The sequence below is a fragment of the Globicephala melas genome, chromosome 15, assembly GCF_963455315.2.
Source record: "Globicephala melas chromosome 15, mGloMel1.2, whole genome shotgun sequence".
In the NCBI taxonomy this organism is placed as follows: domain Eukaryota; kingdom Metazoa; phylum Chordata; class Mammalia; order Artiodactyla; family Delphinidae; genus Globicephala; species Globicephala melas.
In genome coordinates, this window is record NC_083328.1 from 7,996,998 (window position 1) to 8,015,073 (window position 18,076).

Genomic DNA, 18,076 nt, shown 5'->3' on the forward strand with positions numbered 1-18,076 from the left:
GGCGGATTCTTAACCACTGCGCCACCAGAGAAGTCCCTTTCCTACAGTCTTTAGCACCCCTGCTGATCTGCTGATCTGTCGCTTTGACGGCAGGATTTTGTTCTCCTCTCCCGATGAATTGGACTTCACGTAACCATTCTTGATTTGCCTGCCAGCATTTTGGTTTTTTCGGTTTTTCATAATGAATTTTTTGTTTAGAAAAATAATTTTTTAAGATACTTTCCAGGGGACTTCCCTGGCGGTCCAGTGCTTAAGACTCCTCGCTTCCACTGCAGGAGACACGGGTTCAATCCCCAGTCAGGGAGCTAAGATCCTGCATGCTGTGTGGCACGGCCAAAAACTGTATTTATATATTTTTCAAGAAGAGAGATCATTGGGGCAAAAAGGATGCTGTTTCAAGGCTCCTTAGCGTGTCCTTTGCAGGGGGAAGAACCCATTTAAACAGCTGCAGCAGGTGCTACAGGCTCTCTCCCCTCCCACAGCCCCAATTTCCAAGGTGTACCCCGAGCTCGGCCTGGCCTGGGGCGCTTACACTGCTTGTCTCGGACTTTTGCGCCAAGTCCAGGAGATGGGCTGCAGTGGGTGGCAGCGATTCCCGCCGTCTCTCTGCTGTGCCACGCGGATGCTCGTCGGTGCTTAACTTGATACTCGTTAGCACAAGACTCGACATTCTCCCATCTGCGTATTTCCTCTCCATGTGTTTCCTTATCACCCATGAACGTGGGTACAGTGGGAACAGCGTAGTAATTCTACATGTATTCTGTATTTTAACTACTCACTCGCATTTATCATTACTTTTACCTAGCAATTGATTTTCTTTTGAGTTTTAGTGATTTCATTGTTCAGTAGTATAAATATATGAGATAGGTCCCATCAACCTTGTTGTTAATCATTATTAATATGGTTTCAATAATAGAAAATGGGGGCTTCCCTGGTGGCGCAGTGGTTGAGAGTCCGCCTGCCGATGCAGGGGACACGGGTTCATGCTGCGGTCCGGGAAGATCCCACATGCCGCGGAGCGGCTGGGCCCGTGAGCCATGGCCGCTGAGCCTGCGCGTCTGGAGCCTGTGCTCTGCAACGGGAGAGGCCACAACAGTGAGAGGCCTGCGTACCGCAAAAAAAAATAAATAAATAATAATAATAATAATAATAAATAGTCTTTCCTTCCCAATCCATTTTCTTATGTTTTTTTTATGATTTATTGTATCTTTAACCTGGAATTTTTTATAGCATATGAGGTTAAGGTATGTGTCTGTTTATTATTCTTCATACTAATTCTGTTTGACCAACAATGTTGATGATTCCTTCCTTCAGTATTTAACTTTGGACAAATCAGATGTAAGTAATTACATGTGTCTCTGGATTTCTGTCTGAAGTTTCATGCCATTGATCTGACTTTTCATTCTCGTAAGTACCAAACTGTTTTAATAATGTTTCTTTGTTTTCTAGCTTAATACCTACAATTAGTTTACTGTTATTGGGCTCACCTAATTTTTCTATATGCATCTTGTCATTTTACCAAGTTTTATAAATCAACTTGGGAGCTAAACTTACATTTATCTTTAACGCAACCGCAAATAGTAAATGTCATCGTTAGCTTTCTTTGCCACTAGCATTTTGTAATTTGATTTTATATAGATGGAATTTATACCATGTTGTCTTAATTCCCACATGTTTGATATTTGTATCCCTGTTGTAGATGAGATAGTCTTTTATTTCATTTTCTAGATATTTATTACTGGTACATAGGAGCTTAGTGTTTTGTCTTTACCAAAAAACGTGGGACTCTGCTGAATTCTTGGGTCATCTGTGCCCATTTGCTCAAGTGAATCCCTTGGATTTGGTGAGCATGTGACCATATTACCTACAAGGAGTGAATTTTTGTGCTTTTGTGACAGCCAGGATATCTGATCTTCATCTTTCCTGGGCACCTCTCTTATTTGTCTGTGGAGAGCAGTGGAGGCTCTTGGTTTAAGTGTCTGTCCTATGTGAGACCCCCGCACTCTTGTGATCCCCGTTTAAATTCAGATGTGACCTGGCTTTCGGGTTCCATGTGACTGGAACCCCTTACCTACATCATATGGTGTAGTTCGTTTTCTAGTAGGATGATACTTCTATATATTGCATTTCTTTCCATTTTTATATTATGTATTTTATAGATTTTCTCGCCTTGTGACTTAAGACAAGTTCCAGCTTGTGGTGTTTTATTGTTTACTGTGCCTCTTAGTATGACTTCTTTCTCTGTAATGTTATTTTGCTACATATAACATTGGTTAGTGTGGCTTTAAAACCTTACCGTAGCCTTTTGAAAAAATCTAGTTAATCATTTCCTCTTTACTTGAAGTGTGTTTCTCCAACATTTTGTTAGGTTTAGGATTTTCTTCAAATATGTATTTTATTTTTATAGGTGAATTTGGCCTAGTTACATTTGCCAGTATCACTCTTCTCTTAACATTTTTCTTTATTCTTAATCCTCTTTTTTTTTTTTTTCTAATTCACAGCATCTCTGTCATAAACTTTCTGATCTATTTAAGGAAGATGGACCACAGAGCTTAACTGACTCTCTGAATGTCCTGAGCCTTCCAGTCCAGCCCTGCTCCAGGTCCCCTCTTTTTCCTGAAATTCAGTGTCAGATGCAGAACGATTGAGCCCTTCTGAAACCTTCTAAAAGCCATATATTTATTTTACAATCTCTTACCGTACTGTACCCTTATCGCATTATATGTCAAGCACAGCAGCGAGTTGTATTCCACTACATTAACCTCACCACCGCCCTCTGCAGTGAGACACAGTCCTTTATAGAATACTCTGAACCTACACATTCCTGCTGGTGAATTCCTTAAGGTTATTTGGATTTTCCAAGAGTCTTCTATTGCCTTCAGAAAGCAACTCCTGCTTAGCAGGATCATCAGCTATGGGGATAAGCATCCTTTATTCCCTGGCGTACAGTAAAGATTTTGCACAAACTTGAGGCTTGCCAGGCAGACCCCAAAGCACAGAGATACGTTCTTATCATCACATTGTTTAACTTCTCCTAAACTCAGAAATATACCACCTGGGTCCTTCCATAAGGATTAAACCCAGGGAGCGGCCAACTTCGTCATTTGGGAAGTGACTGGATCCAGTTTCCTGCCCAGAATCCCAGCTGCGTTGTACCTCAGTGGTCACGAGCACAGCTAGCTGAGCTGTAAGACAGTTATTTGCTGACTGTGTCTTCCCGACCGAGGATCCTCGGGGTTCCATCCACTGAAGGTTCCAACCAACCATGAATGTATGGAAGAGGGTTTGACTTGTCCAGTAAGAATCCTTCCAAAATGAGTTCTCTCATAAAACCGGGAAGGTTGTTTGTTTGTTTAACTTCAAATTTTCATCACACCTACGTCCAAAAAGTATTCCAGGTACCTTTAATACAAGACACAATCAATGAGGCTCTCAGAGCAAAACCCGGGAGTTCGGGCTTCGAGCTCCACGGGGAAGGTACCTCTTTAAGGCTTGGATTTGAATTAGAAGCTCAACGACTCAATAACCTGATGTGACTAAGACATTCCCCACATAGGATTTTCAGAGTTCAGTGTTCCTGTGACACCCTGATGTACTGTTTGCTTGGCAACGAGGGAAAACTTTATGTTGCAGTTAACCTTGCTATTTTTTTCCCTATGTCTAAGTATTGTGGACTTCCTTTGTGGTATTTTAGTGATTAGACAGGATGGAGGGTGTTCTGAGAGATTCATGGCCAAATCCGATGATGTCAGACCAAAGGGAAGGGACGGTCTTTGTGGGGCCAGCAAGTCTGGCCCCGTCTGAATTGTTTGTCTAACACTTCACAAGCAGAAGAGGAACCGCTGAATTATTCATTCTCAAGTTGCCCTAAAAAAGGCACTTATGCTGCCGAAATGCAGACTTTCGGTGCCAATGAGAGGAAGAGGAAGGATGCCGTCTTTCCTCGGGATGCGCTGCTGCCTTTGGCCGCCTGGTTCTCCAGTTTCACTTCCCAGCCCTGCGGGGGGAAGGAGACAAACCACCAGCTGCCTTAAGTGCAGGGCAGTTAAGGGGGCAGGGGCTGTGGACAGATGCTGCGAGGGCCTCCGAAGCCACAGGTGAGCTGAGCACCGAATTGACCGGGGAAAGACCAGGTGGAGGGGAGGCTCTGGAAGCAGCTTTGAAGGACCGGCAGGAGATGTGTAGTCAGAAGGCCCCGGGGTGCAGGTGTGATCAGAGAACAGCCCGAGCCTCTAGATGGGCCCAGGAGGGCCCAGGAAGTCATCTCGGCCTTAGGCTTGGAGGGGAAGGGACCTGAGTGTAATAACTAGAATGCAGCTGGAGAGCTTTTCTTATTCTTAGTTTTAGCTTCTCTGCCACCCAGCCTTTTCTTAACAGCCCCTATGAAGTAGCACTTAGGGGAGAAAGGGGGTAATTAGAATCCCTCACACTCGGGCATAAAAGCAGCGTTCTTACCCTAGACCGCTACTCGCTGCAGCCTTGAGCTCCTTGGCCACCACTCGGCCCCGGCCTCAGTTTCCCCACCTATGAAGTCCGAGCAGTGTCCTCCTGTCCACCTGTGGTGGTGGCACGTCCCTGTCCCGCGGGAGGCGTTAAGAGCAGCAGGTTCGCTGCCCAGGATCAGAGGCACCTGTCGGCCAGAGGCAGGGCGCTTACAGGTTAAGTCGACAGGGAAAGGGAAACGAAATCTGAAAGGCGGTTTTGAAAGAGCAGAAGCTCAAGTGGGGCAGGCAGTTCTCCAGCTGCCAGAAAGACGTGCTGACAAACTTTACACTAAATACGTGAAGTAGAGCTTGAAAAATACGTGTAGGCGGCGCACCAGCAGCCCTTCCGGAACATTCCGTCAAAATCTGGAGGAAAGAAGCAGCAACCTGGGTCCGCAGCCCTGCTGGCCGTGTCCTGTGCCCAAGACTCCCAAAACCATCAGCCAGCTCCTGGGGTCCGGGCGCTCAGGGTGGCAGCCTCGGTTCCCTCCAGAGCCCTCACGGAAGCCGCTCCTCCTGAGAGCCCCTTTCGCAGTGGGATGCAGGGCGGGCTCGGCTGTCCCCTCCAGGATCCACATTTTCTGTAGCAAAGAAGAGTATCCACGGATGATTGTTCAAGCATGTTCTCTTTGCAGAGATGGGCTTTTCGTGCCTGTGTTTTTCCCTCCCCTTTAATGAATACACTGAGGTTCTGAGAGGTTAGCTGACTTGACTAAGATTAGCAAAGTACTCCTAATCGGTATTCTTTCCAAGGGGGCCCTCTGCAGCCTCGTCCCAGGCACAGGCCTGCCTGTCGCCTCATTTCTCTGCAAACAGTGGTCAACGTCATGCATACCGACGTTATAGTTGACAAGCACCGATGGAGAGACACAAAACTGTGATGGTCTATGCTTTTTTATCACCTTATACTTTTGTTTGTTTGTTTACTTTTTATTATGTTAAATTTCCAACAGACAGTAGAGGACAGAGCCCCTGGGTTCCTACTGGGCGATCCCAGTCATCCCATCCCTGGCCTGCCTGTCCCCACCCCTACCCCCATTTTCTCTTGAGGCTTCTTCAAGAATCCTTTCCTTTCACCTCTAAATGGTTTAGCGTGTAGAGCCTCACATTAAGGACTCTTTAATATAGCCACCATACTATTATCACATTAAAAAAATAATTTCTTAATATCATCAATGCTGAAATTTCAAACTACCCCTAAGCATCATAAATGGGATCTTTTTCCTTGTTTGGAGTTAGCATCCAAATAAGACCCGCACGTTGCGATTGGTTGGTATATCTTTAAGTCTCATTCACCTTATAGATCTCCCTCTGTCTCTTTTTCTTTTCCTTTCAATCTGTTTGCAAAAGAAACCAGCTCACTTGTCCTGGAGAGTTTCCCACAGTCTAGATCTTGCCCTTGGCATCCCCAGATGTAGTTTAGCTTATTCCTCTGTCTTCTCACTCCTGCGAGTTTGTAGTTGAACCTAGAGGTCTGATCAGATTGAGGCTGGAGATCTGGGGGGGGGGGGCGGGGGGGGGGCAAAACCCACTTCACAGGTGGTTTTGATTATCACCTAATGGTCTTGGATGTTGAAAATTAGCTCTGACCAGAAGAGAAAGATCCTGATTTTCGTGCACGACAATAATAATGAGTATGTGCGTGGGTTTACGAAGTTTCTTTTTTTTACTCCCCATCAGTACTCTTATTCTAGCCTCGTGCCAGTTTCTTTGAGAAAGGCCACATTATTCCTCCCGTACGGATGGCTGTCGCGCGCCCAGATCTGCGCAAGGTCAAAGGACCAGAAGGCAGTGGGGGAGGGTCCGGCCCGTTTGCGGTGCCAGCCACACTCTGGTGGCTCTAGCCCTTGGTTTCCCTGATTTTACCTCCAGTCACTCCATCCCACTTAGGACCTCATGGCACTTGATTTAAGGGAAGAAAAGGATTTTCACATCCAGCCTGCTCCCCACTGCTTTTAGAGCAACGGTTTTAGAGAATGTTAGAGAAATGGCGAAAAGCATCGAAGAGTAATCCAGACGCTTATCCCAAGAGGCTTCCATGATCTCAGAAGCAGCAGCTTGTAAACTAACTCTCCGGCCACAGCTGTCCTGGGTCCCTGCCCGGAGAGGACTGAAGCCTGAGTGATGGTCACAGGCTGTTTCTGATCACACCAGGGTCATACTTCAGGGAGTGACCAGCCTGCTGGAGCTGCCCTGTTGGTTTGGCACAGGTGGGAAATTTGCCTCATGTGGGCAGTAGCAGACCACTTCATTGGTCAGTTAGAGACTCAGATTAAACCAAAGTAGGATTTTATTTAAATTATTTCATGTAAACAAGTCAGTTAAATAGTGGGGCGAGAAGGGAAATTTTCTTCCCATTCGGGGTTGATGAGGCTTAACAAACATTGATTTTTAACTGTTACTTGTATCATTTACATTTAAATATGATGGTCATAAAAAGGAATAAATTGTGGTCAATTTCTGAGCAGGCAGAGGTGACCTTCTGGCCATTTAACTGTCTCTCGATACAGTTTCACTTCCAAGAAGAGTAAAAACCACTTTTTTTTTTTTCAGAGGGTTTCAGAGGGTTTTTTTTTTTCCCAGAGGGTTTGACAGCAGTCAAGCTCTACAACCGTCTCTGCCTAGACCTCGATTTGATCAGAGAGGGAGGGTCGGCTCCTGGGTGACACATTGGATCGGGGGCTTGGAAGGATGCCAGGTAGTTTCACACCCCCCGCCCCCACAAGCAGAGGTGGCTTCACTGGGTGGAAAATGAGAGGGAGGACAAATCATACAGCTGGAGGTTGTCAAGAAAACCCTTCCACAAATGATGCTTTCTCCTCCTGCCTCCCCGGCCAATCTGTGTTGAGTCCGATTTGCACCCAGCTCCGTGGGCACGGGGAGGATCGGGGAGCTAGGCCGATGGGCCTGCCCTCCGGGAGCTCACAGTCCCATGGACCTGGGTCTATATATACTTTTTCTTCCAGGGAGAGTGTTGCCTCTTTTTCAAGGGCTACAAAAAGTGGTAAGAAAAGCGAATTATTTTTCTTCTGCCAAAACAACTTACAGACTCTTTCCCTGAAAGTCATATTTACGATTTGGCAAAACAGGCCTATACTTTCTGCTCTTTAAGATACCAGCCAGGGACTTCCCTGGTGACGCAGTGGTTAAGAATCTGCCTGCCAATGCAGGGGACACGGGTTCGAGCCCTGGTCTGGGAAGATTCCACATACCGTGGAGCAACTAAGCCCGTGCGTCACAACTACTGATCCTGCACTCTAGAGCCTCAACTACTGAGCCTGTGCTCTAGAGCCCGCGAGCCACAACTACTGAAGCCCGCATGCCTAGGGCCCGTGCTCCACAACAAGAGAAGCCACCGCAGTGAGAGGCTCCCGCACCACAACAAAGAGTAGCCCCTGCTCGCCGCAACTAGAGAAAACCCATGCGCAGCAACAAAGATCCAACGCAGCCAAAAATAAATAAAATAAAATAAATAAATTTATAAATTACCAGCCATTGAGTTGTTGCCTGTCACACGCCGGGTGGACTTGAGGAAGCAAAGCCGTCGCAGGTCTGCATCGTTCATCAGCCAGGATTTAGGGAGCGCCTGCTGTGTTCTCTGGGATCATCACCGTGAATAAACACGTCATCAATATCTGAACAAGATACTCAGAGGCAGGAATAAGTGCAGTAAAAATAAATGAGCAGGGCTTCCCTGGTGGCGCAGTGGTTGGGAGTCCGCCTGCCGATGCAGGGGACACGGGTTCGTGCCCCGGTCCGGGAGGATCCCACATGCCGCGGAGCGGCTGGGCCCGTGAGCCATGACCGCTGAGCCTGCGCGTCCGGAGCCTGTGCTCCGCAACGGGAGAGGCCACAACAGTGAGAGGCCTGCGTACCGCAAAAAAATAAAAATAAATGAGCGGACAATGCGGGGCAGGGCTGCCGGGAGACCCTCAGAGGACGACGGCCCCTGGAGCTGAGGACCGGATGTAGACAGCAGCCCCCCATGGGGACCTCAGCAGAGGGGACAGACGTGCGGGCAAGTGTGGTGGCTTCAAGGAACAGAACAAGACTGAAGAACCCATAAGGGTGTATGCTGATTGAGCCGCCAAAGGAGACATGCACAGAATGCGTGTCACTAACAGGGTGAAGGCTCAGCCCCAGCTCAGCAGCTCTGAAGAAGCAGTTCTGCACTTAGGCCTCCTTGTCTGAAAGACTGGAGGGTTGGAAAAGTGGGAAACGAAGCTGGAAGAGGAGTGAGGTGTTGATGGGAGGTAGTTCTCTAGTGGGTTCTGCTCCCTGCAGGGATCCTGGCCCAGAAGACACTTCGGGTCTAACCAGCAGGGAGGGGGCCAAGGAACAGCTCGTGGAGCCCACCGCGCCATCGAGGGCACACTGGCTGTGAGCCCTGCCCCAGGAGAGAGCAGGACAGTCAAGTGCAGGCAGAGGAGGCCGCAGACCAGGAGGGGAGGTGGGGGCCCAGGCTCCGCGGGCCTGGGGACGACGGCGGGAGGCGGCCGAGTGGAGCCAGGCCGGGGTGCAGACTCCGCGGGGCTCGCCTCGCCTGCCAGGCGACGTGTTGAGACCATACAGGTGGGATGTGGGTTCAGGTTTTATAGAGTGACGGCAACCAGTCTGTGACAGCTTCACTCTGTCTATGGAAAGAAGGAAATGCCTTCCAAGTGTTTCGTGTGACTAGCTGACAGAGAGAAGACCAAAGAAACGAGAGGCGATCTCATCTATCAATACTTATGGGGAAAAAATGTTCAACAAAATACTAGCAGATAGAACTCAGGAGCACATTAAATGCATAATACCCACAACCAAATGGAAGCAGGTGACTGTCAGTATAATTTACCTTTTCAGCGAGTCAGAGGAGGAAAACCAGCTAACTAGCTCCATAAATGCTTAAAAGGTACTTAATCAAATCAATGTCCGTCTTCTATTAAAAAGCCTCAATAACATAGGAACAGGTGGCTGTCACGTTAACAAAATACAAACATATGTATCTAAAGTCCAAAATGATTAAGGTGCTTGACGGTGAACCATTGGAGGCATCGCCCGTGACGTCAGACAACAGGCAGGGTTTCCACTGTCACCCTCGCTGTGTGACAGGGCTCTGCATGGCTTCTGCCATCACGAGAGAAAGAAATAGGAAGCATAGAAGGGGCAGAAAGAGGCTGCCCTGTCATGATGGGCGGGGAGGGGGCAGGGGGCTCGACGCCATGGAAACACAAGATTGAAGGGCCCCCACCGCGTTGTGGTCTGGTTGTCCGTCCCTCTGCCCTGCTGTTCTCTACCCAGCAGACTCATCCTCCAGGATGCAGACCAGATGTCCACTTCTCCAAGAGGCTCCCTCCTCCTGTTTGCAAAGCCCGCTGTCCCTTCGTCTGGGCTGTCACTGGACCAAAATTCCTTGGGCGCCTTCACCTCCCTGCGCCCACCCTGAGCAGGCAGTTACAGGGTCTCATGTCTTTGAGCTCCTGGGATGGGCATCCTCTGTCCCGTGTGCTCCCGATAAGGCGAATGCCATTGCCCAGTGCGCTGCCAACCTGGCACCTGGGAGCTTGGGTCCCGCCCCCCATCGAGGAGATGCCAGTCCCAGAGCCAAGAGACCTTCCTCACCCCTGGTCCTCTGCCTCCTTCTCTTCGTTTTCCCACCTGCTCTTTCTGTGCACCGTCCAGTGAGCCCTGCTTCGGGCACTCAGAGTCCCGCCTGGAAAGTGACCCGCCTTCCTGACGGCCCAGGCGTCAGACGCAGCATCCGGTGGTGGGGGGAGCGTTTGCTTTACCAAACATACTGAAATTTTTTGTTTGTTTTTAAAGCAGGGAGAATTAATCTTTAGATATTCTTCCTTTTTCGGCCGTGCCTCGCAGCTTGCGGGATCTTGGTTCCCCGACCCGGGATCGAACCCGTGCCCCCTGCAGTGGACGCGTGGAGCCCTAACCACTGGACCGCCAGGGAGGCCCACATATTTCTTCTTTTCATGCCTAAGAACTTTACAACCTAGTACTGAGACTACTGGCTCTTGACCTGGGTCCAAGAAGGTACACTGACCTTTGAAGGTCACCCTGGACGCTTTTTCAACTGTCTTGTAGACGTACTTTGTTTTAACAGCTCCCGATGTCGTAAGATTGGGGTTGAAATAGGCCCCACCCTTGCCCTGGGGCCACCCCTCAGCACTCGGGAGGCTAGTGTGAAAGGAAACACAGGGTTTCCATCGGGGACAGTGGACACAATTTCCCGGCCGTTGGCCTTGGCCGTGTCCTTTTAAGTTCCTCATAAAAATCACATGCCAGCCCAGAGAATACCCTGGAATGATCTGTGGGGAACCGATCGAATGAACTGCATATTCCAGCCCAGGCCAAAGTGATCCGCGGTTTGAAGCCAGAGCAGAGCATACAGCAGCACAGGTTAATAGATCAGTGAAAACTGTTCTGTCAGCTCATAAAAAGGTGAGAGAACTAAGTTTTTATAATAAATAGTTCTGCTGAGCAAACAATACCTGTGGTTATTACGGACTTTGGAAAATAAATGATTTAGACTAATGTCAGGCTCCAGATCCTGACGTGGTAGTTGAGCCTGCGAAATGAAAAGAATGAAAAGCCCCTCGGAGTCTTGTTGACGATCCTGCTGTGAAAGCACATGCCGTTTAATTCATCGCTGTACTTTTCAGATAACGTTTATAGTTGGCAGTATTAACCTCTGCGCGCTTTCATGTTACTTATTGAGGGCAGCTGTCTGGTAGGAGTCGTGTTGTTGAGGGGCGGGTGCGAGCCGCAGTTTGGCGAGAAGTGGGTCGTACAGGCCCGGTGGCAGACGGGTTCTAAAATGCAGCCGGCACCGGCGGGTCGGCCAGCACCAAGGGCTGCGCTTCCCGTCTCCAGAAGCCCTGATCACATTTCAGTACCCAGCCAGTTGTATTTTTCTCTCACCTTTTAAAAAGCGTGCCCCTTGGGAAAGTGAATCACGAGCCTACAGACTTTTAAAATGATCATCTGAACTTTTCCTCACCCGCTGCATCCCTGCTTCCTTCCACTGCCTCCTTCCGGGGCTTCTGGTCCCATCCGTGAAGGGGAACTGCAGCCCCTCTGGGCCCCACAGTCGCCAGGGTACCTGGTTTTGAACTGCCCGACTCTGTAACAGCAGGGCTCAATGTGGGCATTATCGGCTGAAAGCTCTGGAAATATGAGACTTGCTCTCGTAATGAAAGGTAAGGGCCGCACTTGTTATCACATTCAATATTTTGGTCAGCTTAGCAGTTGCTTAGTAACCAAAGTTAAACTGATGAGAAGATGGAAAAACTTGAAATTCATTTCCAGGGATTGCCTCAGACTGCCAAGAAGACACCTTCCTGTTTAAATGTGACTAATTTTTAATAAGTGACGTGACATCTTTTGGAGATGATACGTTGTTTTCTGGATATTAAGCATTGTAATGACCATCCAAAGCCATTCACCTGAGGAGGCGCTCGAGCCCACCCAGGCCCCCTGACCCTGGCCAGGTCTGGGTGCCACTTCGCAGACCCGGCAGGTCCCAGCTTTGCCAGTCTAGCCTCTAGGTGAAGCCAGACCCCTGGGAATCCCTCTCTTTTTTAGCCCAGGCCTGTGTCTGACCCTGTCCTGGCCCCATGGCCAATGGCAGTGGCCAGGCAAGGAGTGAGGAGTGGATAAAAACAGGGGAGGGTGGGCCCCCAGGCAGCCACATCTCTGCCCCTTATCTCCAGAGCAGAGGCTGGGGAGTTGTACCGGGAGGATCCCCTGCTCCTAATGCTGAGAACTGAAGGTGAAGCTCTGGCCAGAGGATTTTTCTGGTGGAGGGGAGCTATCAGGGTTTACTCCGGGGGCCTGGGGTCATCCCCTGCCTCTCCTCCTTCACTCGGCAAAAGACATTGAACACTGCTGTGTGCCTTCAGTTCATCCTGAGAGACACACAGCGGGGCTGCCTCTCTGTCCTCCCTCCTCCCCCATATACACTGCCAAGAAGAGTAGCTGGCTCCCCCGGGGAAAACAGCAAGGCTCCAGAGGAGCACACCCCTGTCTGGAAGACAGACCCCCAAACCCATCAGCGTATGTGATCTGAAGACAGGCAGATGGGCCCCACGTACAAAATAAGCATGAGAAATACACTCGAGGAAACATAAAGCAAAACCAAGGAATAATTTTAATAATGAACGGAGTGGGAATGACAGGTATCAAGAACAGAATAACTAAACTAAGGAAGCAGAGAGAAGAGATGGATCACAGGTTGAGCACAGCTGCAGGGGGGTCAAGTTGAAGAACCACCCAGAAGGAGCAGGAAAGGATCAGGACATAGCAAATGTAAGGAAAAGTTGGACGACATGGAGGACGGAAGTAGACGGGCCAACAGTAGCCAGATAGTAGGAGACCCAAACCAAGCAGCAGAAACATCTGAATGACGAAGATAAATTAGCCAGAATTAAAGACGAAAGGGCTCACGAAGGACCCAACAGGAGAGATTCGGAAAACCCTCCCTGAGACCCCATGCTCGGGATCTCTGCTCCCCCAGCCCAGGCCGTTCCCCTGGCCACCAGCTCCCTGACGTGCGCCAGAGAAGAAGATGGGGCACCTGGAGGTCTCGCTTCAGGTGTTCAGCAGCCACGGCGGGGGGCTCCTGTCCCCCTCTGTAAACGCGGCACCGGGGGCTGTGCAGGAGCCACGTCTGCCTGCGCCTTTCCCGTGGCCCCTGCCGGGGCCAGGGAGCTTGTAGGTGTCGGAAAACATTCACGGACCGAGGGGGAGAGTGCTCGGATGACGCCAGCCGCCGGCAGGCTGGGCGGGTGGCCGTGTAGATCTGGACTTTGTAAATACCTAGTGCATAACTGTTTGATTAAAGTTCAAAACTTCACTTAACAGTTGTGACTTGCCTTAAAAGAGAAGTTTGTTAACTTTTGATTGCCTCTCATACGCAATGAAATTTGCACTCCATCAGCAGGTTGTCAAGAAAGCTTTCTGTCCTGGCCGCCGTCAGGTCCCCTTTTCTGTCACTTGAAGACCAAACACTTTCAGTGACGGTTTTACCCTCTGGAGTCAAGGCAGTTTCTCTCTGAGATCTTGGAGGTTTCTGTTTGCCATGGTGCATTAAGATGTTTTGTAATTGAAGCCGCCCCCGGCCCCCAGCATTTCTCTGCGGGGGCCCAGTTTGGGTGTTTGTCTTAGAGACACTGCCTGCTTCACGAAGTTGTCCTAAAAAGAGCTTCGTGTAACTAGGCCATTTGATGAGTTGTTTCGGACTTTTCCCGGACGAGTCTGCAAGCAGGATACTATTTCAAACAGATACGACGATCGGTGAACCTGATCACAAGGCATCTGTTACCCCGTGTGGGCTGCTGGGAGTTGACGAGATGGCCTTGAATCGCAGGGCGCCGTGAAGGCTGGAAAAGCCTCGGGGCCAGAGGAGAGAACACACGATGCAGCAAATGGCAAAACCGGACCGGCCAGGGCCTGGGTAGTTTGTCCCACTCTCTATGTTAAGGGTGGATGGCCAAGACCAGAGAAGTAGGTTTGGGGGACAGAAGAACCCTGGAGTCGGCCCGTCCGAGTGCCCCAACCTGTCCCAGGGAATAGACTGGCCCACTGGCCCGTTGCTCGCAGGACAGGCCGCGTTCAGGACCCTGGCCTCCAGCTTGATGCCAGGCCCTGTGCCGGCAGGGATGAGGGTGAAAGAGACGCACCCTGGCAGGGAGGGAGAGCTGTGCTACCTCCTGAGATGGAGCCCCTGGCAGGGTTGGAGGAGGGCTGGGGGGTGGGGGTGGAAGTAGGGGATGAGGTTCCCAGGAGTGGAGGGTGACGGGGCAGACGTCCAGGCTATGTAGGGCCCGCCACGTGGTGGGAGCTGCCTGAGCACAGGGCTGCGGGGGTGGGAGGGGGGCAGGAGCCTCGGCCCCGAAGGGCAGCCAGGGGGATTCAGCAGGCAGAGAGGCCGGGCGGGGAGGGGTGGAGCTCAGTCCTGCAGGCGGCAGAGCCAGCTCAGGTCCCCGTGGGGCGTGGAATGAGGCGGCCGCGGCAGGAGGGGGCGCACACGCCCACTGCTGGTCTGCAGCTGTAACATTCCGCCCCCCCTTCCATGGGTGGGCTGAACCTTCCTCGGGCAGCAGTCTCGGCCGTGGCCTCCTCGTCACAGGGGCCGTCATCGAGACTCGTCTGGGGCAGTGACTTCCCTGGGCGTTCTGTTCAAACCTGCCACAGACTTTTGGAACTGACCTTCTCGGTAGAACTCTGAGCATCGCTCTCTCTCTCGTGCTGTTGTGTGTTGGAAGCATGTATGTGCCTTCAAATTACTCAAGAAAGTACTTTCAGAGCAGAAAAAAAGAGAAAGAACAAACAACACCTGGAAACCCCCTGTGTGTGAGCAGGCTGAGGGAGGGTGACGGAGACCCAGGTAGTTTTATCGCACAGACTGCGGAGCCCCCCAGCCTGCGTCCCCAGCCTCCTCCCGCCTCCCCCACCTGCTCGTGGTTCTCTTGGTCCTAGCAAACTTCTACGCATCCTTCAAAACCCAGTTCACACATCACCTCCTCTGAAACCTTCCTGATTCCCTCCCCCCAAAGAGAATTCATCTCTGCCACCTCTGTTTTTCCAGAGCATTCTGTTCAGAGTTCTGTTCGCTCTCTTGGCAGGAGGCGCTGTCTCCCCAAAGAGACTGGCGCCCCTCAAGGGCAGGCGGGCTCTCCCGCCGATGCAAGCCCACCTCCTCCCAGTGGGTGGCAGAGTCCCCTTCTGCGTGGCCCCTCTCCCCCGACACCGACCTGCGTGCCTGTGGGTCATGCTGCCGAGTTGGAACCGCGGTGGCCCCCGAGCCTCCCTCGCCGCTGACTAACGTGCTGTCTCCCTCTCACCTCCCCAGGGCCGACGAAATTGAAATGATCATGACGGACCTTGAAAGAGCAAACCAGGTAGGACGTTTGATGGCTTCAGGCGCGCAATCACAAGAGCGTAGCCCTTTCTGTTCTCTCACAAGAGGCTTCTCTAAGCCAGGAGGCCGGTTAGTCTTGTACCTTTCACATACAGCTGTCCACGTTGACGCTTTTTCTGATGTCATGAGAAATACGTGAAAAGTCCCAGGCGTGATTTCCTTGGGAAAGTCTCTGACGTGGTCCCAGCATCCCAGGCACCCTGTGGTGATGCTTTTTCTTTTCCTTAATCCGTCTCTTAAATCTCCGCTCTGTTCCCGTGACAGCCGTTATGCCATAGAGTTTGTACCAGTGCGTTACCCCGTAGCAAAGTCTGTCTCTCCACCTTCTGACGGGATGAAGCCACTTGCTCTGCAGAGGGCTGCCAGCTGACAGCCCCTCGTGGTTGATACTTAGTTGTCACAATGCTCTGCGCAAAGTACCCCCAGCACCGTGTCCGGCATGAAGTAGGCACACGGTATCCAGTGGCTCTAAACACTCAGCTGCCTGGGAAATTTGGCCGCCCTACAGGGCCCCGCCCCTCCCCAAGGACTCTGCAGAGCAGGAGAACATTCTGCTTCAGCATATGGTGCTCCTGCTTTGAGAAGAGAGGGGTCTCTCGTTTTAGTTTATTTATTTGCAGGGAGAAGCAGCCAGGGCTGGGTTGCGTGTCTCAGCCGCAGAAGGCCGGGGCAGTGGTGGCCTCTCCCCACTCAGTTTTACAGCTGGGTCACTCCAGGCACTTGGAAGCTTAGCGGTTTGCCTCGAGTGGCCCCATGGGATGAAAATCTTTCTCGGATCCACGGTCTCAGCTCTCCACCTTGTGAGGGTCCCACGGGGTGCCTGTGCCCCTGACTGGCATTGCTAACCCGGACCTTGGCAAACACTCAGCAAAGAGCGGCCCTGTCCATTCTTTGGCCCATGAAAATATCCTGAAATCTGATTAAAATATGAAAGTCAGTGTATGCATAAGAATGATCATGGAACGTGTGGATTCCTTTCTTCTTTAAGGAAGACTTTGTGTGTTCGGTGTTGCACACTCAGACTCACCCCTGAGTATCCTGGGCCTGGTCCATAGGGGTTGCTCAGTAGAGATGCGTGGACTGCACCACCCGAGGTAGCATCTTTGTGTAGTAGCTATGCTGGTCACGGTGAGAAGAGCTGACCGTTGTCGAGTAACTTATTTTGTACCGATTGTACCGAACTTCACACGAACCGAGTCACTTAAACCTCACTGTTTTCCACCAAGGTCAGTGTAGTTATGACTCCCATCTTACAGATGAGGAAACTGAGGTCAGTGGCCGGTCAATTGCAGAGCCAGGCCTGGCGCCTGTGCCATTCACCACACTCGGAAGCAAGGATAGAGCCTGGGGGCTCACTTGGCCTTTCTTTATGTCCCAAATACACCCATTCAGCTCCTTGCCCTAAAGCACTACTTCGCTTCACCTCATAGAGGTGCCTAAGCATTTATTTACCTTAATTTGCTAAACGAATTTAGTTTGGCCCCTTTGTTCTTACTCAGGTAGCACTGCTCGACTTTGCAGAAACCTTATTGGTGAACCTTCCCTGTCACGGGATTATCATTCGCATTTCTCAGTTTCCACTCCCCCACCCTCTCCCTCCCTCCAGGCCCATCGCGGGCTGCTTCCCCTTTTGGCGGCACTTTGGGGTAAGCTCTAGCTTGTTAGACAGATGAGCTGACTCTGTGCATATCAAGTGGTCAGGCTCCATCCAGTTAGGCCCCAGGTACTAGGACGTTTGGCACAGTTGATGTGCTTCTCAAAGTGCTGAAGGCCACTGGGTGGATTCGGGTCCTCGGAGACACCAGACAGGACCCTGAAGAAAGGTGCCGTCTCCACGGTGACAGTTGGTTCAGGTCCGCACTCGGTACTTCCTGGCCATAGATGGCCTTGGACAAGTCTCTCCACTGCTTACATTTCTTTTAAAAAAAGGAAAAGAAAAAGATGAACTTTGCAGACATTATGCTAAGGAAAATTAAACCGGTCACAAAAAAACAGACTGTGTGATTCCACCTACATGAAATCCCTAGGGTCGTCGAATTCATAGAGACAGAGAGTAGTAGAAGGGTAGGTGGGGGGGACTTCCCTTCCCTGGTGGCGCAGGGGTTGGGAGGCCGCCTGCCAATGCAGGGGATGAAGGTTCGAGCCCTGGTCCGGGCGGATCCCACATGCCGCGGAGCAACTAAGCCCGTGCGCCACAACCACTGAGCCTGCGCTCTAGAGCCCGCGAGCCACAACTACTGAGCCCACACACCGCAACTACTGAAACCCGCGTGCCTGGAGCCCATGCTCCGCAACGGGAGAGGCCACTGCAGTGAGAGGCCCGCACACCGCAGCTGTGGTGGGTGGCCCCCCCTTGCCACAGCTGGAGAAAGCCCACGCACAGCAACAAAGACCCAACGCAGCCAAAAATTAATTAATTAATTTTAAAAAGAAGGGTAGGTGGGTGTCAGCGGCTGGGGGAGCGGGGAATGGGGAATTACAGTGTTTAATGGGGACAGAGTTTCAGTTTTGCAAGTTGAAAATTTCTAGAGGTGGTTGCCCGACAATGCGAACATACCTAACACTACTTTAAACTGTGCGCTTAAAAATGGTTAAGATGGTATGTTTTGTGTGACTGTATTTTACAATTCCATTTTTTGTTAATTTAAAAAAATTGTTTATGTACGAGAGAAAGGGA

General features: G+C 50.7%; 1 protein-coding gene across 6 annotated transcripts in view; it reads left to right on the top strand.

The window, feature by feature from the left end:
- Window positions 1-18,076, top strand: part of CUX1 (cut like homeobox 1) — a 372,569-nt gene that overhangs the window by 257,282 nt on the left and 97,211 nt on the right. For all 6 annotated transcript variants that reach the window (XM_030872090.3, XM_060285751.2, XM_060285750.2 and 3 more), the window contains exon 9: window positions 15,331-15,379. In XM_030872090.3, the coding sequence (XP_030727950.2) occupies window positions 15,331-15,379 (49 nt within the window). The remainder of the gene's footprint in view (window positions 1-15,330; window positions 15,380-18,076) is intronic.